The following is a 21426-nucleotide window of genomic DNA, read 5'->3' as shown; positions in this document are numbered from 1 at the left end:
ATTCAGCAACCATGGTGCTATTGTTTGTGGTGGTCCACCCTGACATAGGCTCAGTTTTGCTAAACCACTCTCAAAAACTAAAATTTCTTCTAGCTGGATGGATATTTCTGATTAATTGGAGTGTAATGTGAATTTTTCTTCATGGGGTTGTGTTAATTATCTAGACAGAGTTTTGTAGCCTTGTAAACTATAAGGAACATTGGGTAAATAGAAAACTACACATACATAAACCGAGCCATTGAGGAAAATATAAAGCACATATGTAAATACATGCATACATATACATTATACATTTACATGTATACACATATACCACCCAAATCATGCACATACATACATTCATACATATACACACATAAATACAAATACAAACATGCATACACAGGTTTATCTATATACATATGTACATTTACACATGCATAGTTATAGACACATATGCACAAATACCTATATACATATAATTCACACATACATATATACATACATGTACCTATACATAAAGACACATATTCACATATACACATGCATGTATATACTATGTACACACATACATACAAATACATATGCATACCCAAGTGCACACACATACTATGTACACATATTTTTACATACACATACACATAGACACACATGTGTACATATATGTATATGACATACCTATTTTAAAATATACCTACACAAAGGCACACACATACATATAAACATATAATGTGCATATATATCTACACACACACACAGTAAGTGCGGCCCCTTCTTTTGTTATAGATCTGGGGTTTGCTTTAGGGAGTGGCTGTTAAATGTCATTATTGTGAAGGAAGGTTATGGTCATTGAAGGTCATTAGACAACAACAGAAATGAATGAGTAGTGTAGCTTAGAGTGGGTGCTGAAATGAGTGATCTTCTAAACGATTAAAATTTGTGTGTGTGTGCGCCTCTGTGTGTGTGTGTGTGTGCACACGTGCACACACCTGTGTATGTTCATGTACACGCATGCTCTCATATGTGAAGGCCAGAGAACAACTTGTTAGAACTGGTTCTCTCTTACTCCTATGTGAGATTTGGGGACCAAATTCAGGTGGCCAAGTATGCACTGAGCTATCTCCCCAGCCTCCTTCAAGGAATATTTGAATAATACCAGAAAGTAATGGTTTTTAATTTATCATACCATTTGGTTTGAATCCAATTTTTGTTTCTAAACCCAAAGTAAAGTTTGAGCCAATAGTTACTTTTGGGTCCAAAGATGCTCCCAAAATGGCACTGCTGGTGACAGTGTCTCTTAAAGCCCCAGGTCAAACCCAACAAAGTGTATCTGCTCAAAGACCCTACTGACTGTCACATAAGGTCTCCATTCTCCACCATTTTGCTCCTCTCTCTGACCTTGCGAGGGACAGCCTTAGCAGTCTGATCCTCAATATCCTTTCTTTCTAACCAAGGAGTGGTCCATTGTAGATTCACTGTGCCTTTAAACACACTAAGTATTTTTGTTTTATGGGGAAAAAATGTCTCCCAAATGCCTCACCCTTAGGGCCATCTCTAGTTCTAACAATGGCATGAGTCTGAAGGTCAGTCCATGGGAATGTCATTAACCTAACCTTTGCCAGTTTGAACTTCAAGTGCACATGGCAGCCCCATCTTCCCAAGACTTAGACCGTGAGCTGTGCCAACAAGGTTGCTGATATCCAAGAAGGTCGTGTTGTCATCAGAGAAGCCTGTCTTGAGAGACAACTCGCATGGCCAAGTTCAGGAAACTAAATGTATCATATTTTTATTTCTAAAATAACACCCCAGAACGTCTTTATTTACAGTTGTTTAAAAAGAAACAGTCATAAACGCATAAATCGGAAGACCTGGGACAGCATCGTGTCTGTCTCAGGAGTAAAGAAGCTAAAACCCTACAAGCCAGGTGGGTTTACTCTAGAATTAAAATAGTAAGTGCACTGAACATCTGCCCATTGCTCATTCCCGATCTCTGGGAAACCTACCATGGACAAACAGCAAAGAAGATACAGGACCTCTCACATTTGACCACCAACTCCACCACTGACACCGAATCTAACCTGATACTCCGCCCCACACCCCCAGGATCCCTTGGGCACGGGGCATGTCTGGATCCAGAGCCACAGAGAAGCCTAGGGGTGGGGGTTGCTCTGAAAGTGGACAACCCCACAAGCCGCCCGCCAGCCATGGGCTAGCCAAGGAAACAGTACGATGATTTGCAACTGGATCGTGAAACTTGCTGAGGTAAACGAAAAGTCAGCCTTTCTGAGGTGAGAGGTTGCAGGTCAGTCTTTTTAAAAAGCCCGTTCATATCCACTTCATGCATAGGCTAGTTTTCCAGCTTAGGGGCTGCTCCTGGTGGAAAGAGGATGTTACTTCATTCCAGGGACCTTTGTGCATCCTTCTCTCGGAGCCCTCTCCATCCCAGCAAGCAAGGCATGTCTGCAAAATAAGCATCCAGGACAAGAAGGCCAGAACACCTGTTAGTGCAAAGAACTGTGACCATTTCTTGACAATTTAGTTTGAACCACACAGTAGTCAAGGGCAGTGAGTGATTCTCAACCTGCCGGTAGGGAACCCCTTCAGAGCTGGACGACCCTTTCACAAGGGTCACACATATCAGATATCATGCACATTAGATAATTATATAATTCATATCAGTAGCAAAATTACAGTTCTGAAATTTCAGTGCAACAATTTTATGATTGGGAGTCACCACAACATGTGAAATTGTATTAAAGGTCCGCAGCATTAAGAAGGTTGAAAAACTACCTAAAGACTATACATGGACTGACCCTGGACTCTGACCTCATAGGTAGCAATGAATATCCTAGTAAGAGCACCAGTGGAAGGGGAAGCCCTGGGTCCTGCTAAGACTGAACCCCCAGTGAACTAGACTGTTGGGGGGAGGGCGGCAATGGGGGGAGGGTTGGGAGGGGAACACCCATAAGGAAGGGGAGGGGGAGGGGGAGGGGGATTTTTGCCCGGAAACCGGGAAAGGGAATAACACTCGAAATGTATATAAGAAATACTCAAGTTAATAAAAAAAAAAAAGAAGAAGAAGAAGGTTGAAAAACCACTCTTCTAGAAGAATTATTTTCTTTATTCCTTACACCATCCTGGGAGGGATGCGCTATTATACCCTGATTTACAAAGGTGGAATTGCTTGAATACCACACAGTAGGAAGGCTGCTCCCTGACCTGTGTCGTCCTGATTCCTGGATCCTAAAACGAGCTAAGAAACCCTCTCTGCTCTTCCGGGTTGGCAATTAAGTCTTTAGAATAACCCCAGTGCTCTGAATTTATGTTTACGTTGTTTTCTTCGATTGCTTGCTCAATAATCTTATTTCCATTATTGAATGAAACCTGTCTCCTTTTAAGTGCGCTGTCAAGGTTTTAACAAAGATACCCGGGAGGAAATCTCACTTAGGTCAAACGCGTTTCTGTGTCCTAAGACCTGCTTCAACTGTGACCAGCAGAGGGCGCTATTCCGCTGCGCCCTCCATAGGAATGAGGTCCACCTCTGTCTTGCCCTGATGGGGTCTGGGATCAGAACCCTGCCTGAAACAAAGCATCCAGGTTACCCATCTCTGTTCCCTCACCGTGAGTCTCAAGACAGAGCTCAGTTCTGTATTTAAACCCAATTTTTACCTGAGATGACGGGTAAAAGGAGCTTCCATGAAGTTGTGGGAGTCTATCTCATGCTGAATCCAGTCTTAATTCACTGACCACTGGAGCTCAGCTCACGGTTTAGCCTGTAACCTTGCATGTGCTTTGAGAGCTACAGTACTGCCTTTTCTGCGTGGTTTCACCATGCTCCATTCTGGACTTCAAAATGTCAACTACCGTGACTTCCACATCCCTCTATATCGATGCTTGCTTATTTGATCCCTAACTTTTTCTGCCACGGTGCCGACTACTCTTCCAGAGCCCTCCTGATACCATGTATGTCTAGGCGTAAATTCACAGGCCCCAATTACTGAGAAAATTCAATATGGACAAAGACACCTGCGGAGCATTCACCAGGAAAGATTCGAAACTCAGTTCGCCATCTACCTCATACGTTCAAAAATAGAACTGAAAATCAAAGAACAATATAGAGTAGACCTCGTGGGCAGGTACACTCCCCAACCTCCCAGCCTTTCTCTAGTACAGATCTGAAATTTCCTGAACTCTGGCACAGTGCATTCCTTGTCTCATAGTCTGCCACTTTCTCACGACTAAGTAAGGGTACCCCAACAACTGGAGAAGGAGCCTCAACAACAGTCGTCCTCTCCAGAATGGCTGGAAAGTATTCCCAGATGTCTCCTCCTGTGGACAGGCTCTAAGAAGGTCACTGTCAACTGAGACCTTGCTAGAAAGGCCAGCTCTGATTTTCTATTAGGACAGATTAATTATATGTAATGGAGTTCGCTATGCCATTTTTCACCTGCATACAATATATTTTCGTCACATTCTTTTACTATCATTTGACCCTCTCCTGCGTCTTTTTGTTTATTGTTGGGTTTTTGTTGTTGAATTTGGGCTTCTTTGCTGTTTTGATGTTTGTTTGAGACACAATCTCACTATGTAGTGGTAACTAGACTGGAACTAACTCTGTAAACCAGGCTGGCCTTGAACTCCCAGAGATCTGACTTCCTCTGCCTCCTGAGTGCTGGGATCAAGGGCATGAGCCACCACACCTGACACCCCTCTTCCGCTCTGCTGATCGCCCCAACTAATGCTCCTTTCACCACCTTTCTTTTTCGAGGTTCGTCTGAATTAGTGACAGGTTGCAAACCGTTCTACTACAGGTAAATCCCACATCCTGGAGAATGACCAGAGTCAGTAAAAGTCAGCTTTTTAGATATTACATCCAAACAGAAGACTAAGGACTCAAGCACTGTTTGCCAGTCCGTCTTATTTAGCTGTGCCCCGTTGTGACACAACCTAGGATCAATCACCTGAGAAGAGCCTTAATTACCTAGATCAGACTGGCCTGTGGGCATCTCTGTGAGGCCTTGTTTTGATTGTTAATTGGTGTGAGAATACTCAGCCCATTGTGGACTGCACCATTCTGAAAGGAGAAGGTCCTGAATGCTATAAGAGAGGAGAAAGCAAGCTGACAGCAAGCAAGCATCCATGTGTTTTCTCTCTCTGCTCTTGACTGTGTAATGATTCTTTAAGATCCTGTCTTGGCTTCCTAAAAAGAGTGAACTATAACCTAACTCTGGAAACCTATAAACCACTTTCCCCTAAGCTGTGTTCTTATTGGTTTGCTTTATCACAGCAAGAGTCATCTCTCTCTCTCTCTCCCTCTATGTGTGTCTGTGAATCTGTCTCTGTCTGTCTCTCTGTCTCTGTCTCTGTGTCTCTCCTTGTGTCTCTATGTCTCTGTCTCTGTCTGTCTCTCTCTCTGTGTCTCTCTCTGTGTCTTCTCTCTGTCTCTCTGTCTTTCTCTGTGTGTCTCTGTCTGGCTCTCTGGCTCTCTCTGTCTGTCTGTGTCTCTGTCTCTGTCTCTGTCTGTCTCTGTCTCTGGCTCTCTCTGTCTGTCTGTATCTCTGTCTCTCTGTCTCTCTCTGTCTCTGTCTGTGTCTCTGTCTCTCTCTGTGTCTCTGTGTCTGTCTCTGCGCCTCTCTCTCTCTCTCTCTCTCTCTCTCTCTCTCTCTCTCTCTCTCTCTCTCCTTTTCCTGGTACCTTATGCCAAAATCTTACACCAGCATCTCAAGTGTGTGGAATTTGTAGTGCAGGAAACTTTACAAGATTTCTCTGAACTCTTGTTCAAAGTGGAGTATCTTTGCTCCCTCCACTAAACTGTTTCAAACCATTCCCCTGGGCCATGCCTCAAAAAGGAAAAAAAAAAGTAAAAGAAGTCAAGGCAAATGCCAGATGACGGAATAATGAGTCACACTAAGCTGTGTACGTGTGGAAGGGCCATGGAAACTTTTCCAAGACAAGGTCGGATACCACAGTGTTCATCCTGCACCTGCTGTAATTACTAGTGTCCCAGTTTCTGGCTGCTGCTTTGTAACTTAATCACTTCTTCAGGGTTGCCTAACATTTCTTTCCACCCAATTTTATTAGTGTAGAAAACGGTCTCAGGGGTCAACTGTGAATAAGAGGTAGTTGCCACATGTCTGCCCATACCTCTTAGGAATGATTCTTGGGCCCCACCTCACACGGGCGAAACGGGCCTGCCTGTTGTTTTGCGACTTTAATCAAGCAATGCTTTGTGTCAGCTGTGGAGCTGCTGTAAGTGGCAAAATCAGTTCCCAAGAAGGAACTGTGCCATGCTTCAACAATGCACAGCCATGAATATGGAGACTCACAGCTGCCCAGGATGCAGAAAAGAAGCAACGTAGTAGGCTCAGCTCTCAGTAAGACATTGACACCATCCTCTCTCAATCTTGGGGAAGACTGTGGAAGAGTGGGTGAGGGTCTTCAAAATGTCATTCGCTAGAGTCTACACTAAACTACACCAACTACAATCATCAGCTCACAACAGCTGCAGAGACCTGCACTTGGATAGGCCCTATCAACCATCAGTCATAGAAAGGGGAGGGATTCGTGATGCCCTACCCTTTGCCTCTGAATTACTGGTTATTAATAGATTCTGGAAGAGAGGGAATCATTTCTTTAGTGAGCCTACCAGGTTTCAATGATTAGCTCCAAACCCCTGGTCATTGTCAACTCTAGTTAAGTGTGGTGGTTCAGAAGACAAAACTAAAAGACATGACCATGAGAGATTTGTGGGAACGAATGAGGGCAGACAGGTGGGATAGGAAGGAAGAAGGTGACTGACATGGTCAGTATTCATTGCTTACATGTACAGAACTGTCAAAGAACAGATTTAACTAACAAAGAAAATAAATGATTTTAAAGGGAATCAAAGTGTGAGAGCCTAGCAGATGGCTCAGTGCACTGTACCTCAGCACAAGTAAGGTCACAGCATCTCTTCACCAAGGCCACAACAAGAGGTCTGGTCCTAGACACTCCACTGACACAGCTATCAATTGTTTTCCATTTTCTTTTTTGTGCCGAACTACAGAGAAGAGTCTGGCTTCTGATAGATAGTCCTGCTATTCTGTTCCCTCTCATCCAGTCCCAGTAACACGGAGAGGTCACCAGCATGCTCTCAAGAGGTTCAGTGACACATGCAAGTAAAGTTTCTACTGGAGTTTTCAATACTCACATTTTAGTCTCAGCGATTCAGTATTCTGGACCCATTGGCTGGACTCAATGATACCTTCTAAATGGGGCAAAAGTAACAGAGTTGACAATGGGTAGTGACATTGGCAAAAAAAAAAAATCTATGGCTATTTATAGATCAATGTGCAAGCGGCCTAAAGATAATAGTGTGAAAATGAAACTGTAAAGAGGAATATCCAAATTGATACAGCCACAAAGGGTCGAATTGCTGTATTTCACTGAATGTAACATTGTGAGTGACCTCATTGTCTTCGCTTTGCTTTTTTAATAAAGACTAGTCAGTTAAGACTCCACCTATCTTGAAACTGATGGGCTGTGGTACTAAAGTCCGGCTTTAAAATAGTCATAGATGGTGCTTCTCAATATATCCGGAGAGGCTATTCTCAAAGCTCCGAGGGATAATCTACTGGTTGAACCAAGAATTCTTAACAGATGTGGAAATTTTGGCACTCTACTTGTGGCCTGCAAAGACGTAGTGCCCCCTTCAAAGTCTTTGTTACAGTCAGTAAGTGTGTTGTTATTCCGGTCCGAGGAAATGTGTTCTACTGGAAAGAGACCTAGATGTGGAGGATGGGCCGACTCTGGTTGGCATTCGTTCTGCTTCTAATGAGATGGATGACATTGCACACACGTCACTAAATTCTCAGCTAAACCCCTCACATGTGAAAGGAGTAGGCTAAACCAAAATCTTATTTTTAACTCAACTCTCATTTCCCAGCTCCTGTCTCTTATAAATCTCTGGTCCTGGGTACATCTTAGCAGCTCCATGTCAAGCTACAATGTATGCATGCAAATCCAAAACTCCCTCCGAAGGTAGCTTCCGCTGCCTTTCCATTTCAGTGCAATTCCCCACGTTTGTGAAATGAGAAGAGGGAGATTCATTTTGCTAAAAACTTTCCGAGTGCTGGACTAGGGCATCCATCTTGGCGTGAGCAGAGACCCTGACCCTCCGGTGGCTGGACCTTACCTCTGCTGCCCTTGATTTCCCCTTCAGTGAAGATACCCTCATCCTCAGAGCATCCCTTATCTGAAAAGGAATGATGTGCAGTTAGTGGTCAACGGGTGTCCTGGGAAGCAACAGCACCCCAAAGTACAGACACATGGACCAGAACTCTGTGCCAAGCAACATGAGGTGGCTCAGCACAGAACCCAGCCATCGACCAGACAAAAGTTAAAATGCGTTAACAGCGGTCCACAAGACCGTTTTCTTTTTTTTTTTAATTTATTTAATACTTAATAATAATTCTTTGGTTTCCGGGCAAACATCCCCCTCCCCCCTCCCCTTCCTTATGGGTGTTCCCCTCCCAACCCTCCCCCCATTGCCGCCCTCCCCCCAACAGTCTAGTTCACTGGGGGTTCAGTCTTGGCAGGACCCAGGGCTCCCCCTTCCACTGGTGATCTTACTAGGATATTCATTGCTACCTATGGGGTCAGAGTCCAGGGTCAGTCCATGTATAGTCTTTAGGTAGTGGCTTAGTCCCTGGAAGCTCTGGTTGCTTGGCATTGTTGTACATATGGGGTCTCGAGCCCCTTCAAGCTCTTCCAGTTCTTTCTCTGATTCCTTCAACGGGGGTCCTATTCTCAGTTCAGTGGTTTGCTGCTGGCATTCGCCTCTGTATTTGCTGTATTCTGGCTATGTCTCTCAGGAGAGATCTACATCCGGCTCCTGTCGGTCTGCACTTCTTTGCTTCATCCATCTTGTCTAATTGGGTGGCTGTATATGTATGGGCCACATGTGGGGCAGGCTCTGAATGGGTGTTCCTTCAGTCTCTGTTTTAATCTTTGCCTCTCTCTTCCCTGCCAAGGGTATTCTTGTTCCCCTTTTAGAGAAGGAGTGAAGCATTCACATTTTGATCATCCGTCTTGAGTTTCATTTGTTCTAGGCATCTAGGGTAATTCAAGCATTTGGGCTAATAGCCACTCATCAGTGAGTGCACAAGACCGTTTTCAAATTGTGGCCGTAGTTTCTGTTACTTTTACAAACATCTCTACTTCTCTGATCTCTTGGTCCTCAGCGAGCATAGAGAGTGTGGACTTCTTTTCTTTCTTCCTCACAGCTGATGCCCTGAGCTGCGCTCACAAGCTCAGCAACCCTAGACTCACTCCAGTTAAAGTGATTTCACACACACACACACACACACACACACACACACACACACACCCTCCTGCTTGCCTCGGCCACATGGAATTGGATGGAGCAATGAATGAAGAAAATTTAATTTACCTTGTGATCCATAATGGTACCAAACAGCAAGATGAAAAGGCCCTGTGGTAAATACAACAGAACATGAGGTACAGCTTCTCAAATAGTATCCCAGTTTCATTGTAACCCTCCTCCCCCTACCCTTGCCCTTGCCGCAGCTAATTTGTGTGGGAGGTCAGTGCTGTGTTTGTTTGTTTGCTTTAAAAGGTTGCTCTGTCTGCCCGTCCTGTCTGACACAGTTTGGATCTGAACCCAAGCGCTTCACTGTTACATCAGTTGTATCAGTAAATAAAGATACTTTTGTGGGCTCAAACTTGATTTTTGTAGTGGAGCATTTTCCACACTCTCAGACCCTACCAGAGAGAATGGAATCATTAGCTACCAGAATAACTTTCAGAGTGGGGAAACTAAGCATGATTAGTAGCTCACACTTATAATCCCATCACTCAAGAGGCTGGGGCAAGAGAATCATTACGAGTTTGAGGGTAGTCTGGGCTAAAGAGTAAGATCTTTTCTCAATTTTTTAAAAATGAAACAGAGAGCCAGAGATATGGATCAGCAATTCAGAGTGCTGGTTACTCTTGCAAAGGACTTGGGCACAGTTCCCACTGCCCACATAGCAGTTTCTGACCATAGGTAACTCTAATCCTGGGGATCTGATGCCCTCTTCTGGTCGTTTTGTGTACTGCATAAAGGCAGGCAAAATATCATACACATAAAATAAAAATAAAGGAAAAAAACTCTTTACTAATAGAACTGTGAGGCATGCAGAGTGTGCACATGATAGATAGATAGATAGATAGATAGATAGATAGATAGATAGATAGATACATACATACATACATACATACATACATACATACATACATACATATATAGATTTATAGATACATAGATAGATAGATAGATAGATACATAGATACATAGATACATACATACATACATACATACATACGTAGATACATAGATAGATACAGAAATAGATACATAGATAGATACAGAAATAGATACATAGATAGATACATAGATAGATAGATACATAGATACATAGATACATAGATAGATACATAGATAGATACATAGATACATAGATACATAGACAGATAGAGATACATGGATAGATAGATAGATACATAGATACATAGATACATAGATAGATACATAGATAGATACATAGATAGATACATAGACAGATAGAGATACATGGATAGATAGATAGATACATAGATACATAGATACATAGATACATAGATAGAGATAGATAGATAGATAGATAGATAGATAGATAGATAGATAGATAGATACATAGATAGATACATAGATAGATACATAGATAGATACATAGATAGATAGATAGATAGATAGATAGATAGATAGATAGATAGATAGTAGATAGATAGATAGATAGATAGACACGGATACATAGATACATAGATACAGAAATAGATACATAGATAGATAGATGATAGATATTAAGTGGTGAAACATTACCAGTGCAAGTGGGAGAAACTATACTCAGACAGCCCTGAAATATAGGAAGAATATTTGGTACCTTTTAATGATAATAAATCATAGCCATCCTTTGATGTCTAGCCAGAAATACAAAGCAAATCCCCCTCCTAGTACTTACCTGGAAAGCATTGAGCAAGGCGAAGATTATGTGGAATACCAGGTGTGTGCCTTCTAGCAGGGTTGTTAGACCAAAACCCCAGGTCAGTCCCAGAAGTGGGGTGAGGATGGCAACATTTTTGCTGATTCTGAAAACGATGGCCATATCCTGAGATTTTGAACTGCCAATCAAGGGCCTCTGTGTGTTGATAGCAACTGTCAGAACCACAAGGAGATTCACAGCCACAATGGCCAAGGCTGGGATGGCAAAAGCAAAAAGGGCTTTGGTTTGGTTCCAATTAAGCCAGCAGGCATCTCGTCTGGTGTAGCCTTCCCCAGGCTCTGTAACACTGACCGTGATGACGGCGATCACAAGGGGACACCCATAGCCAATGGCAAAGCCAATGGCCATCATACGGGACTTCATCATCCTGCGGAAAACGACCAGTATTCCATAGACTATGAGCAGGGCTTTGAAGAGCATCCAGAAGAACAGGGAGAGGAAGAAGAAGTGACAGAAAAACGTCACGGCCACGCACCACTTGTGATCCTCCTGAGCATTCGCACTGAAGTTGGAGCCGATGATGAACCACACATTGGCGGTCAGGAGGGACACTGCAATGTTCACGATGCACACGTGGCGCATGTAGGATATCTCTGTCACAACCACCCGGGACCAGACGATGGCTTCGATGACCAGGCAGAGCACCAAGCTAAAGATGGAGACGCTGAGTCCGATGAAGGTGATACGGTTCAGAATCATGTCCTTCACCGGCTTAGAAGACATGAGAATGGAGAAGGACATCACAGCTTTGTTGTGTCTGCACCGGCATTTCACTGTGCTGTTGATGTCTGACATCACTGTGCATGGGCTCTCGTCCCACTGCCTTTCCTCAGCATCCCAGCTGACACACTGGCTGCTGGTGCTCTGGGATTTGTTGATTTTATCAAAGGTGAGTATGATTTCGTTCAGACCTTCTGGCAAAACCAGTGATAGGATCAGATCATTTATGGGCTTTTGGAGACTGCTATTTGGCTGGTGGACTTCTTTTAGAATGGCCCCCAAGGTTGGAAACGCTACGGCAATGGCTTGGGACGTATTGGACGACAGCTCCTGTAATGCTTGCCTAGGAATTTCGATCAGCACTAAGACGTCCTCTGTAGCATTGTACCTGGGTACGGAGAGACTCAGGCTGTTCCCTGAGGTACCGTGAGAGATACGGGAGCCTTTGGTCTGAATAAAGAGTTCATCTACAACACTTTCAGATTTACCGTGGATTTGGAGTTTCTTGGCGAAAGAGTTCACTGAATCCAACAGATCTGAGCTGGCATTTTTGTTGGGAATGAAAGCCCAATTTGAAATGGCAGTGGGGCCAAGGATGTGGTTGGCCATTTTTCCATAGTTCTGCAATGGAAGCAAGCCTGTTAGTGAAAAAGGTCAATTTCTAAACTCTGAAACTTGGGCAGATCTCATTATTTCATCTTATTTGATACCTGCCTCTTTAAATTCGCTATTTACAGCAAATCTGTTTCAGTCAGGCTAATGGAAGAAAATTAAAAGGCTATAAAGGATATGTTGTCCTAGTCAGTTTTATGTCAACCGGACACAAGATAGAGTCATCTGAAAGGAGGAAACCTCAATTGAAAACTGTTTCCATAAAATCCAGCTGAAGGGCGTGCTCTTAGTTACTGATTGATGTAGGAGGGCCTATCCCATTGTGGGTGGGGCCATCCCTGGACTGGTGGTCCTAGGTTGTATAGGAAATAAGGCTGAGAAAGTCATGATGAACAAGCCAATAGGCGGCATCGCTTCATGGCCTCTGCATCAGCTCCTGACTCCAGGGTCCTACCCTGTTTCCATTCCTGTCCTGGCTTTCTTCAAACGATGGACTCTGATGTGGATGTGTAAGTCCAATAAACCCTTTCCTCCCCAAATTGCTTTTTGATCATGGTATTTCATTACAGAAATAGAAATCCCAACTAGAACAGCAGTTGAGGGCATCGTCTGCTCTTGCAGAGGTCCCAGGATCAGTACATATAATATATACATGCATATTATACATACATGTATATGAAACATATAAGATATGTGTATCATATATTATGTATACATACGTTCATCTCGTTGTTATTTTTGCATCTGAGGAAGATCTTCACAGTACAGAATGTAGAACTCGAGTATCATAAAATGTGAATGATTGTCTTAATGGAAGAAAGTGTCTGTGTATTTCATGATGAGTTTAAGAAATACTACATACATACCATATCTCTACATCCCTCCATTTAGTAATAAACTCTAATGCTCTCGAGTATTCTCAAGTCTCTGACCTGGGTCAGACCGAAGCTGACCCGGGTCATGCTGGAATAGCTCTCAACTAGGAGTGCTTTACTAACATACATGTACTTCGGGGTTCCCTTCTTTTTTTTTTTTTTGGTTCTTTTTTTTTCGGAGCTGGGGACCGAACCCAGGGCCTTGCGCTTCCTAGGTAAGCGCTCTACGGGGTTCCCTTCTTAATGCTGCAAAGACCAGATGGAGTAATGCATGTCTGAAATCCCAGTACAGGGGAGGTGGAGGCAGGAGGATCAGAAGTGCAAAGTCGGCCTCAGCTATAGAGGAAGTCTGAAGGTAACCTGGGCCTGACCCTGTCTCAAAAATTGACACCAAAGGACCCATCCTAGGGGAACACAATTAACTTTAAACACACAGCTTCTAACTACTGTAATGATATACAACTCCCTTCTAAAAATGAAAGTCAAACAACGTGATCTCTAGGGTAGACCTGGTCTGTGGCCATTGCTCTGTATTCAAGTGTCTTACATTCATAAGGAATGCTGAACAGAAATGTCTGCTGCTGTTGTTGTGGTTGTTGTACATTTTACCCTGAAATCCGAAACTGTTAAAAATTGATGATTTAAGAAAAGTCCTTTCTGTGTTTAGTGAGATCAATTTTTTAAGTACCTTCATTTTCTTCCAAGTCACACTAGCATGCATTCCATAAGTTTGCAAGTCTGAAGAGATATTTTTTAATAACTCTACTACGAATGCAATATTTCCAGATGTAACTGCAGAGGATTTCACAACATCGACGATGCAGAAGTAGTCCTCAGGGCAGTACTTTCGAATTCCTTCAGATACATTCCCAATATGAACTGGTGCCGTATTGCCAATTAAGTTCATAGGGAAAACAGAAGATGACGCCAAGGATAGGCCAGTTGCAGGATGTGTGCGCTGTGTAAAAAATAAAATATTATAAACCAACATGCATTAGATGAAAGGAACTAAACAACACAAACCCCATGGGAAAAGCCAAGGAGGAGGCCCTAAAAGGCATTCACTTGCTGGTAATAATTTAAGGCAGTCACAGAAGGCCTGGCTATTGCCGAAATTCCCAGAGCTCAGACTAGTGACCTAGTGACCCTCTTTAGAATTTGCTTTCAGAATAATGGTTTAAACTGAAGTGTGTGTGTGTGTGTGTGTGTGTGTGTGGTGAGTGTGTGTGTGTGTGTGTGTGTGGTGTGTGTGGTGAGTGTGTGTGTGTGTGGTGTGTGTGGTGTGTGTGTGTGTATGTGTGCACGCTTACACTCTCGAACACGTGCAAGTGTTATGTATATATGCACATGTTCATGTGTATGCACGTCACAAGGTGAAGTTTGCCATCACGTATGTATGCACATACGGACATCAAGAGTCAACATCAGGTTAGTTCCTCAATCAACTCCACTTAGTAAATTTTTAAGATTTATTTTATTTTTAATTATGTATATCTATGTACATTTTTGTGTGGGTAGGCACACATAAGTGCAGGTGCCTGGGGAGGCCAAGAGAGAACACGGGCTAGAGTTACAGGCAGTCATGGGCCTTCTGACCTGGGTGCTGGGAACCAAAACCTGGGCCTCGATGAAAGGGTGGTGAGATGTCTTAACCTCTGAGTCCTCTCTCTAGCTCTTTGTTTTTTTAAGAAGAGGTCTCTCGCTGAACCTGGAGCTCCTTTGTTTTCTAGGCTGACTGAGAAGCACACACAGATCTCCCCAGCACCGGAGTTACAGGTAAGGACGGCATTTACAGAGGTGCTGGCTTCTGAAACCACACCCTCATGGTTGCTGGCATGGTGAGTGCTTTACCCACTGGCACGGGAAGCACTTTCTCCCCGGTCCTTTAAGACAAATTCTACAGAAGTGGGGGAAGGAAGATCCAGATGGAATTCCGAAGGATAGTTGTTTGGGAAGGTTAGCTGTTCAAACACCACATACTAAAAAATTGCAATTTCTAGAAAAGAAAAAGGACATTTTTTTTCCAATTGTAAGGTAGTTGGCCATTTGCCTAAACTCCTTCAGAAAGTGACTTTGAATAAGCAAATGCTTCCATTCCCTCATGCCTATCTCTGTAGTTACAGGGGCTTCCCCATGATTGCCTATGCTGTGAAAGCCACACTATCTGCAATCCTTTTATAAAGCCATCATTAAATACGAGAGTGGGGAGATCCATGTCCTTCAGTGGGATCGGAGAGAAAACTGGGTGCAGAGGAGAAGTATAAGTATATGAGATAGATTTTTATCCTAACTAAGAAAAGTAGGGGCCATTGAGTTCTTATTTCTTCTGCATTCTGTTTTAATTAAAGGATTGAAAGCATTAGAAAAGAAGCCATGTTTGACTTAATGCAAGACAGATGTAGTTGATTCATTAACACAAGGGGCACATAAAGCTAAGCTGACAGTTCGGAGCCATCATTGGCAGGTAGTTTAAGAAACTGTTACTTGATTTGTTTAACCTCTCCTTTCCAAGGTTTGGCCACAATCTCATTTCCTGGCTGAACTTCTCACCCAAGGCTGGAACTGATTCTTTATGAGAGGAAGAGGAAGAATGTTAGGAGAGAGATGAATACATCAATGTGTAGGTGAGGGAAGACGCCATGGGCACCATCAGATAGCTTTCTCCAAGTCCAAGCCTGAGATTTACTGCCATTCAGAACAGATAGAAATCAGAGAGCACCTCCCCCACCCCCACAATTCTGGAAGGGGTCACGCCTGTCAGAGCATCACCTGAAACAAGGCCTCCACAGAGAGACTTGTGCATGTCTCAATTGTTTTCTGCCATTTGTTTTGATTACAGGTGAATACGATTTCTCCACGGAAGTTCCAAGCACAGCTCTGGTTACAGCTGGAAAAGGAACTACATGGTCCATCACATTTACCTAAAAACAGGAAGAAAAGAAAAGAGGAAAAAAAACAGCAAGTCAGAGGTCAAATTACCATTTCCACGCTCTGACAAATGCATCTAGTTCATTCTGGGACCTTATGAAGAGTTGGCCAAGAAGATGACGTCAAGTTGCCTTTTCAGAGATAAGACAACGCTCTATGATCAATGGTGAAGCTAGTGTCCAGACAGAGTGAGCAGGAAGCAGAAAGAGGGTCAACCTCAGGGACTTCCAAGTCCCTATTGAGAACCCCCTTGCGTGGCAGGAAAGGAAGAGACAATGGGGAAGAGCACCAAAGATTTAATACTACAGTGGTTAATTGAGAAATGTCCCCCAGTGAGCTCATGTGTTTGAACTTGGTCCTTAGTTGGTTGCATTGTTTGGGGACATTATGGAACTTTTAGGATACTAAGTGTTACTGGCATGGAGGGCAGGCATTGAGAGTGCATAGCCTTGCCCGATTCCAAGTTGCCTTCTCTGGTTGAAATTGTGACCTCTCAGCTCCCTGCTTCCATACCTCCACCACCATTATGGACTCTCCCTCTGAAACTGAAAGTCCAGATAAACTCTCTCTTGTAGCTGTGTGTTTCCTGCTCCTGGAATAATGTCTCGAAGACTCAAATCTATTTACAGGTACCTAGGCCAAAAGTGTTGGCTGTTCCACGACTAGCTCATGAGTTAATCATCCCATTATTCTAAGTTCTGCCACATGGATGGTTAGTGATCCTCAGGTTTTGGCTGTTGTCTCTCCATCAGCATTCCAAGACCAAGCTCTCACTGTCTCTATCCCAGAATCATCCTCTCCCATCTCTCTCTCTCTCTCTCTCTCTCTCTCTCTCTCTCTCTCTCTCTCTCTGCCAAAACTCCCACCTTCTAACTTCCTGCCTAAGCTCATTGGCCAATCAGCTTTTTATTGACAGGTAAATGCTTTTACACAGTACACAGGAGATGATACCTACAGTTACACTCTCTTCCAGAAGTTGCCATTGGCCATGGTGTTTTATCACAGCAACAAATGGTAACTAATGCCAACACTGAACAGAAAGCATGATTGTATTTGTAACTGAAAGAGAATTGATGGGTGCACAGAGCAAGCATCAGTGAACTTTTCTGTGCAAAGCTTTACAAGTAGAACTGGTAGGCAGGGAACGCTCATGGTCTTAATTATCCTTTAGGAGCAGTCACTTGTCATTAGTCATTGAGGTTACTTTCTAGATACTCACCATGAATACTGAATTAGCAAGTACTGATCTACTGTTCTAGAGGAAGATGGGTCCTCTGGAAAAGCACCCAGACCTCTTAACCACTGAGCCATCTCTCTAGCACCTGCAGAGTAAATATTTGCAGCTTTCCAGCTCTTGGTCTCTGTGTCATCTACTCAACTATTGTTTTTATTGTGAAAGCAACTAAAGACAACAGGAAAGTGAGTGGACATTGCCATGTTCTGATAAAACTTCATATTTATGAAAATTTGTGGTATGTCAACTTGGCTCATGGGTCAGTATGGGTTATAAGCTTCAGAGTTGAATGGCAAAGTCATCGACGGAGTTCTAGAAGAATTTCCAAAGGACAGTGCTCATAGAACAGAAAGAGGAAGATGAGAGCCCTACGTGGTGATGTACTTGCAATTTCAGTACTTGGGATGGAGAAATCAAGAGAATAGTCCTGAGTTCAGAGCCAGCCTGGGCTACATAGTAAGTTTAACTTCCAAGCTACATACCAAAAGCCTGTCTCAAAAGAAAAAAGAAAAGGAGATCAGGGAGAAGTAGTGTTGAGAACTATTACAGTGTTGAAATCAGTAAAAATGGGAAAACAATTTGTAGAGAATTAAAGTGTACCACCATGTTTATAACCTGGATATCTCTAGCTATAACCTACTCCCTGGCAAAGGAAGTAAGTGGGCTTGTATTTTTCCTTGACATCTGCCCAGGATATTTATTTTATCTAGTTCATAAACTAGAACGGTACTTAATTTCTTCATCCACTGGTTGGAGATGGTACCAGGGTATTGCTGCAGGCATGTAATGGGGCAACATCTTGCAAAGCACTTAATGTTTGAATACCTAGCAATTGCTAGCTTCCTTTCTGTCCCCCTTCCCTTCCCAAGACCACATTTCTACAGATACATGTACCACTGGACTTAAACCTGACAACGCAGAATAGAATGACCCAAAGTGTTTGGGTGGAGTCACATGACATTACGATGTTAACAATGAGAATGTTCTCATTCCTCTACTTCAGGAGTGTGACCAGTCTTACCACCACCAAATTGCTTTGTTTTCTTTTGCTCCACTTTGCTTTACCAGAACTCAGCGCAAAACTGCTGCATACATTTACGAATGCTGACTATACCTTTGTCGAAGGAAAGGACGGTGCCCTCTTGTCCTGTTTTGAGTTGAGCCAACTTATTTCCCCTCTAAGTTCCTAAATGGAAATTTGTTTGCTATTTTAGAGCATGTATGAATATTTGTCAATTTGTTTGATTGGTTTTTGTGATGAAAGGAAATCTACCAATGCTGGTGAACACGGAGAATTTATGAGGTGTTATTATTGCATTGGAGAGCCTGAATGTTTGGAGACATTCATCTCCTTTCTTGATCCATTTCTAAATAAATGAGGGCTATTGTATAGCTATACATACCTTGTGTTGGCCTAAACTCATGCTTCTGTAGAGATATCTGAAATTTATCTTCATCCTGAAAAATATAAATTCCCAGAACAATGTACTGTGAGACGTTCTCTCTCAGTGCAACTTAAAGGATCTATGTAAACGTAAAGAGGAAAGGCATTCAAGACTAGGAAGAAAACTATGGCAGACTCGTGTGATGGTTCTAAGAGAAGTTGCTAAAGAGAGCACAGGCGAGGACGCACTAACCCCTAATGATAGCTAACCTGGAAATCACTTGAGCCAGGAAGGTCAAGTTAGTGATGGGGTACATCGCTTGTAGTTTTAAGGATCCCAAGAGAATACAGAAATGGTGATTACACCATCAAGTCTCTGCCCGTCTTTACTGCATGGATAGAATACAACCAAGGAGAAACCCTGAACACTATAAATACATCCTTAGAGGGATGAAAGAAATAAAAACTTAGAACGTCCATTGGGTTACAATAATCAAATCATGAATCTTTTACACAAGTAAAGGAGTATAAGTCGCACCTTGAAGTATAAACTTTTGATAGGATTTTAAAAATTCCATACATACCTCTGGGAGGTATGTATAACTCCCAGAGTCAGCAAGCCGTAAAGTAAGATCTGAATCTAAATCATTCTGCTGCCAGTTTTGGTCTTTCTCCTCTGGACAACTACCTGTATGCAATCTCTGTGACTTCCAAAGTGATTGCCACACTGAACTGCTGCCTCCTGGACCATTTCCTGTCACCTCTTAACTTTTGCTGTTGCTTTTCTTTGTTTTGTTTTGTTTTGAGACTTGTTTTGAAAATTACTATCAACAGGAGTAAAGTTAGGATCATCTAAAAATGTATTTTAATTGTCATGTTAGATATTTATCAGATATCTAGGCATCTCAGGGAACTGAGGGATTTCTCTTGGAATCACAAAGGGAGAGATTAAAACTTACTTTTCTGTGAGTCTTGGATTTGGAATGAGAACATTCAGTTGTCAGAAAAAACACTAAACAGCAAAGCATGGCAATCCAGGGCTTCATTTTTCACAGACGGGAATCTTAACCTGCAACAGAAAAGGAAGGAGATAGATCTGGCTGAGAGTGACAGACTCACTTGGCCTACTGAGCACACGGCCCGGGGTGAACCACTTTCTAAATGTGTCAGAGTCACACTGGTGTGGTCAGAGTCTCGGGGAACAGGAAAGTCAACTGAGAAAATGACTCCATCAGGTTGGCCAATGGACAGGTCTGTGGCGTTTTCATGATTGATGATTGATAGAAGAAGTCCCAGGCCATGGTGAACAGCTCCACCCCTGGGCAGATCCTTGGTTTTATAAGAAAGCAGGCTCAGTGAGCCATGGAGAACAAACCAGAAATCAACCTTCCTCCTGGCCTCTGCTTCACTTCCTTTCCTTGCCTTTTATCCCCCGCCCAGGTTGTGGTAGACTGTGGTTGGGAAGTGAAAGGCAGATAAACCTTTCCGTCCTCAGTTGCTTTGGTCCAGAACATTTATCAAAACAATTGAAAGTAAACTGGGACAGAGATCAAATCAGCACTCCCTAGGAGAGGAGTCATACCCATCTGCAATTTAATTAAAATGCAAAATTATGTGGCAGATGAGCAGCTTGGTCTTCCTGTGGGCCTCCCAACAACTGCAGCAGGGCTGTCCCTGAATCAGTTGCCTGCCTGTGGATCCCTTTCCCCTAACTGGGCCACCTATTCAGGCCTGCAATGACATGATGTGCCAGGGTGGGGTGATACCCAGGGGACCTCCCCATTCTCACAGGAAAGAGGGAGGGAGATGAGGGAGGATCTTCTGAGGGAGGAACAGGGAGAGAGGGTGCTGCAACTGGGATGTACATAAATAAATAAATAAATAAATAAATAAATAAATAAATAAATAAATAAATGGAAAAAAACTTTTCTCTCTCAATGATCCTTCTACTGCAATAGACAAAGGAAGCATCTAAAAAAAAAATGCATGCTCAGCAAAGCTCCCATCCCTGTTACTTACTCCACAGATTTCTTTAAAACAATATTTATCAAGTTTTCTAGGAAGTCTAGGAAGATGGTTTGGTCACACCTGTAATCCCCTACCACCGGAAGGCTTATGGGCCAGCCAGTCTATCAAATCAGCAAGTTCCTGGTTAGTGAGAGACACTGTCTCGAAGATAAAGTACAAAGTAACAAACAGAAAACCATAATCATCCTCAGGCCTACACACACTCACGCACACACAGAGAAAGAGAGGGAGAGAGAGGGAGAGAGAGGGAGAGTGCTATCCAACTACTGTACACAAGATCTCTACTCACTTGGAGACATAACTTGAGGTAAATTAGAGTACAGACTTATCAGCTACTAGGTCAAGTGCTGGGACTTGCTCTAGCTAGTGAATAAGCTGCTGTACAGACAGACTGAAAGCCCCCAGAAAGTAGTTATCTCTTCTGTGGCCATGTCTGCACTTCTTGCCTTTTCCTTAGCAATCTTTCAAAGTCATATCCCCAACAAAGTAGCAACACATCTTTGAGGTTTTCCCACAACACTTCCATGAGGCAATTCAGACCCCCTCACTTTCAGAAATTTTTCCTTAGAATTTTTCTCTTGGAGG

General features: G+C 43.0%; 1 protein-coding gene across 1 annotated transcript in view; it reads right to left on the bottom strand.

The window, feature by feature from the left end:
* Positions 1-1739: 1739 nt before the first annotated feature.
* Adgrf4 (adhesion G protein-coupled receptor F4) overlaps positions 1740-21426 on the bottom strand; it is a 31174-nt gene continuing 11487 nt past the window's right edge. The window contains exons 2-10 of the mRNA NM_001399351.1: positions 19773-19882; positions 18833-18887; positions 16037-16188; positions 13956-14225; positions 11019-12401; positions 9410-9451; positions 8153-8212; positions 7169-7225; positions 1740-2439 (exon numbers count right to left, since the gene is read on the bottom strand). Coding sequence (NP_001386280.1) covers positions 7178-7225; positions 8153-8212; positions 9410-9451; positions 11019-12401; positions 13956-14225; positions 16037-16188; positions 18833-18887; positions 19773-19859 — 2097 coding nt within the window. The 5' untranslated portion in view covers positions 19860-19882 and the 3' untranslated portion in view covers positions 1740-2439; positions 7169-7177. The remainder of the gene's footprint in view (positions 2440-7168; positions 7226-8152; positions 8213-9409; positions 9452-11018; positions 12402-13955; positions 14226-16036; positions 16189-18832; positions 18888-19772; positions 19883-21426) is intronic.

Source organism: Rattus norvegicus, chromosome 9 (assembly GCF_036323735.1).
Source record: "Rattus norvegicus strain BN/NHsdMcwi chromosome 9, GRCr8, whole genome shotgun sequence".
In the NCBI taxonomy this organism is placed as follows: domain Eukaryota; kingdom Metazoa; phylum Chordata; class Mammalia; order Rodentia; family Muridae; genus Rattus; species Rattus norvegicus.
Note: the sequence above shows the minus strand (reverse complement) of the source record. Positions and strands in the feature narration are given on the sequence as shown.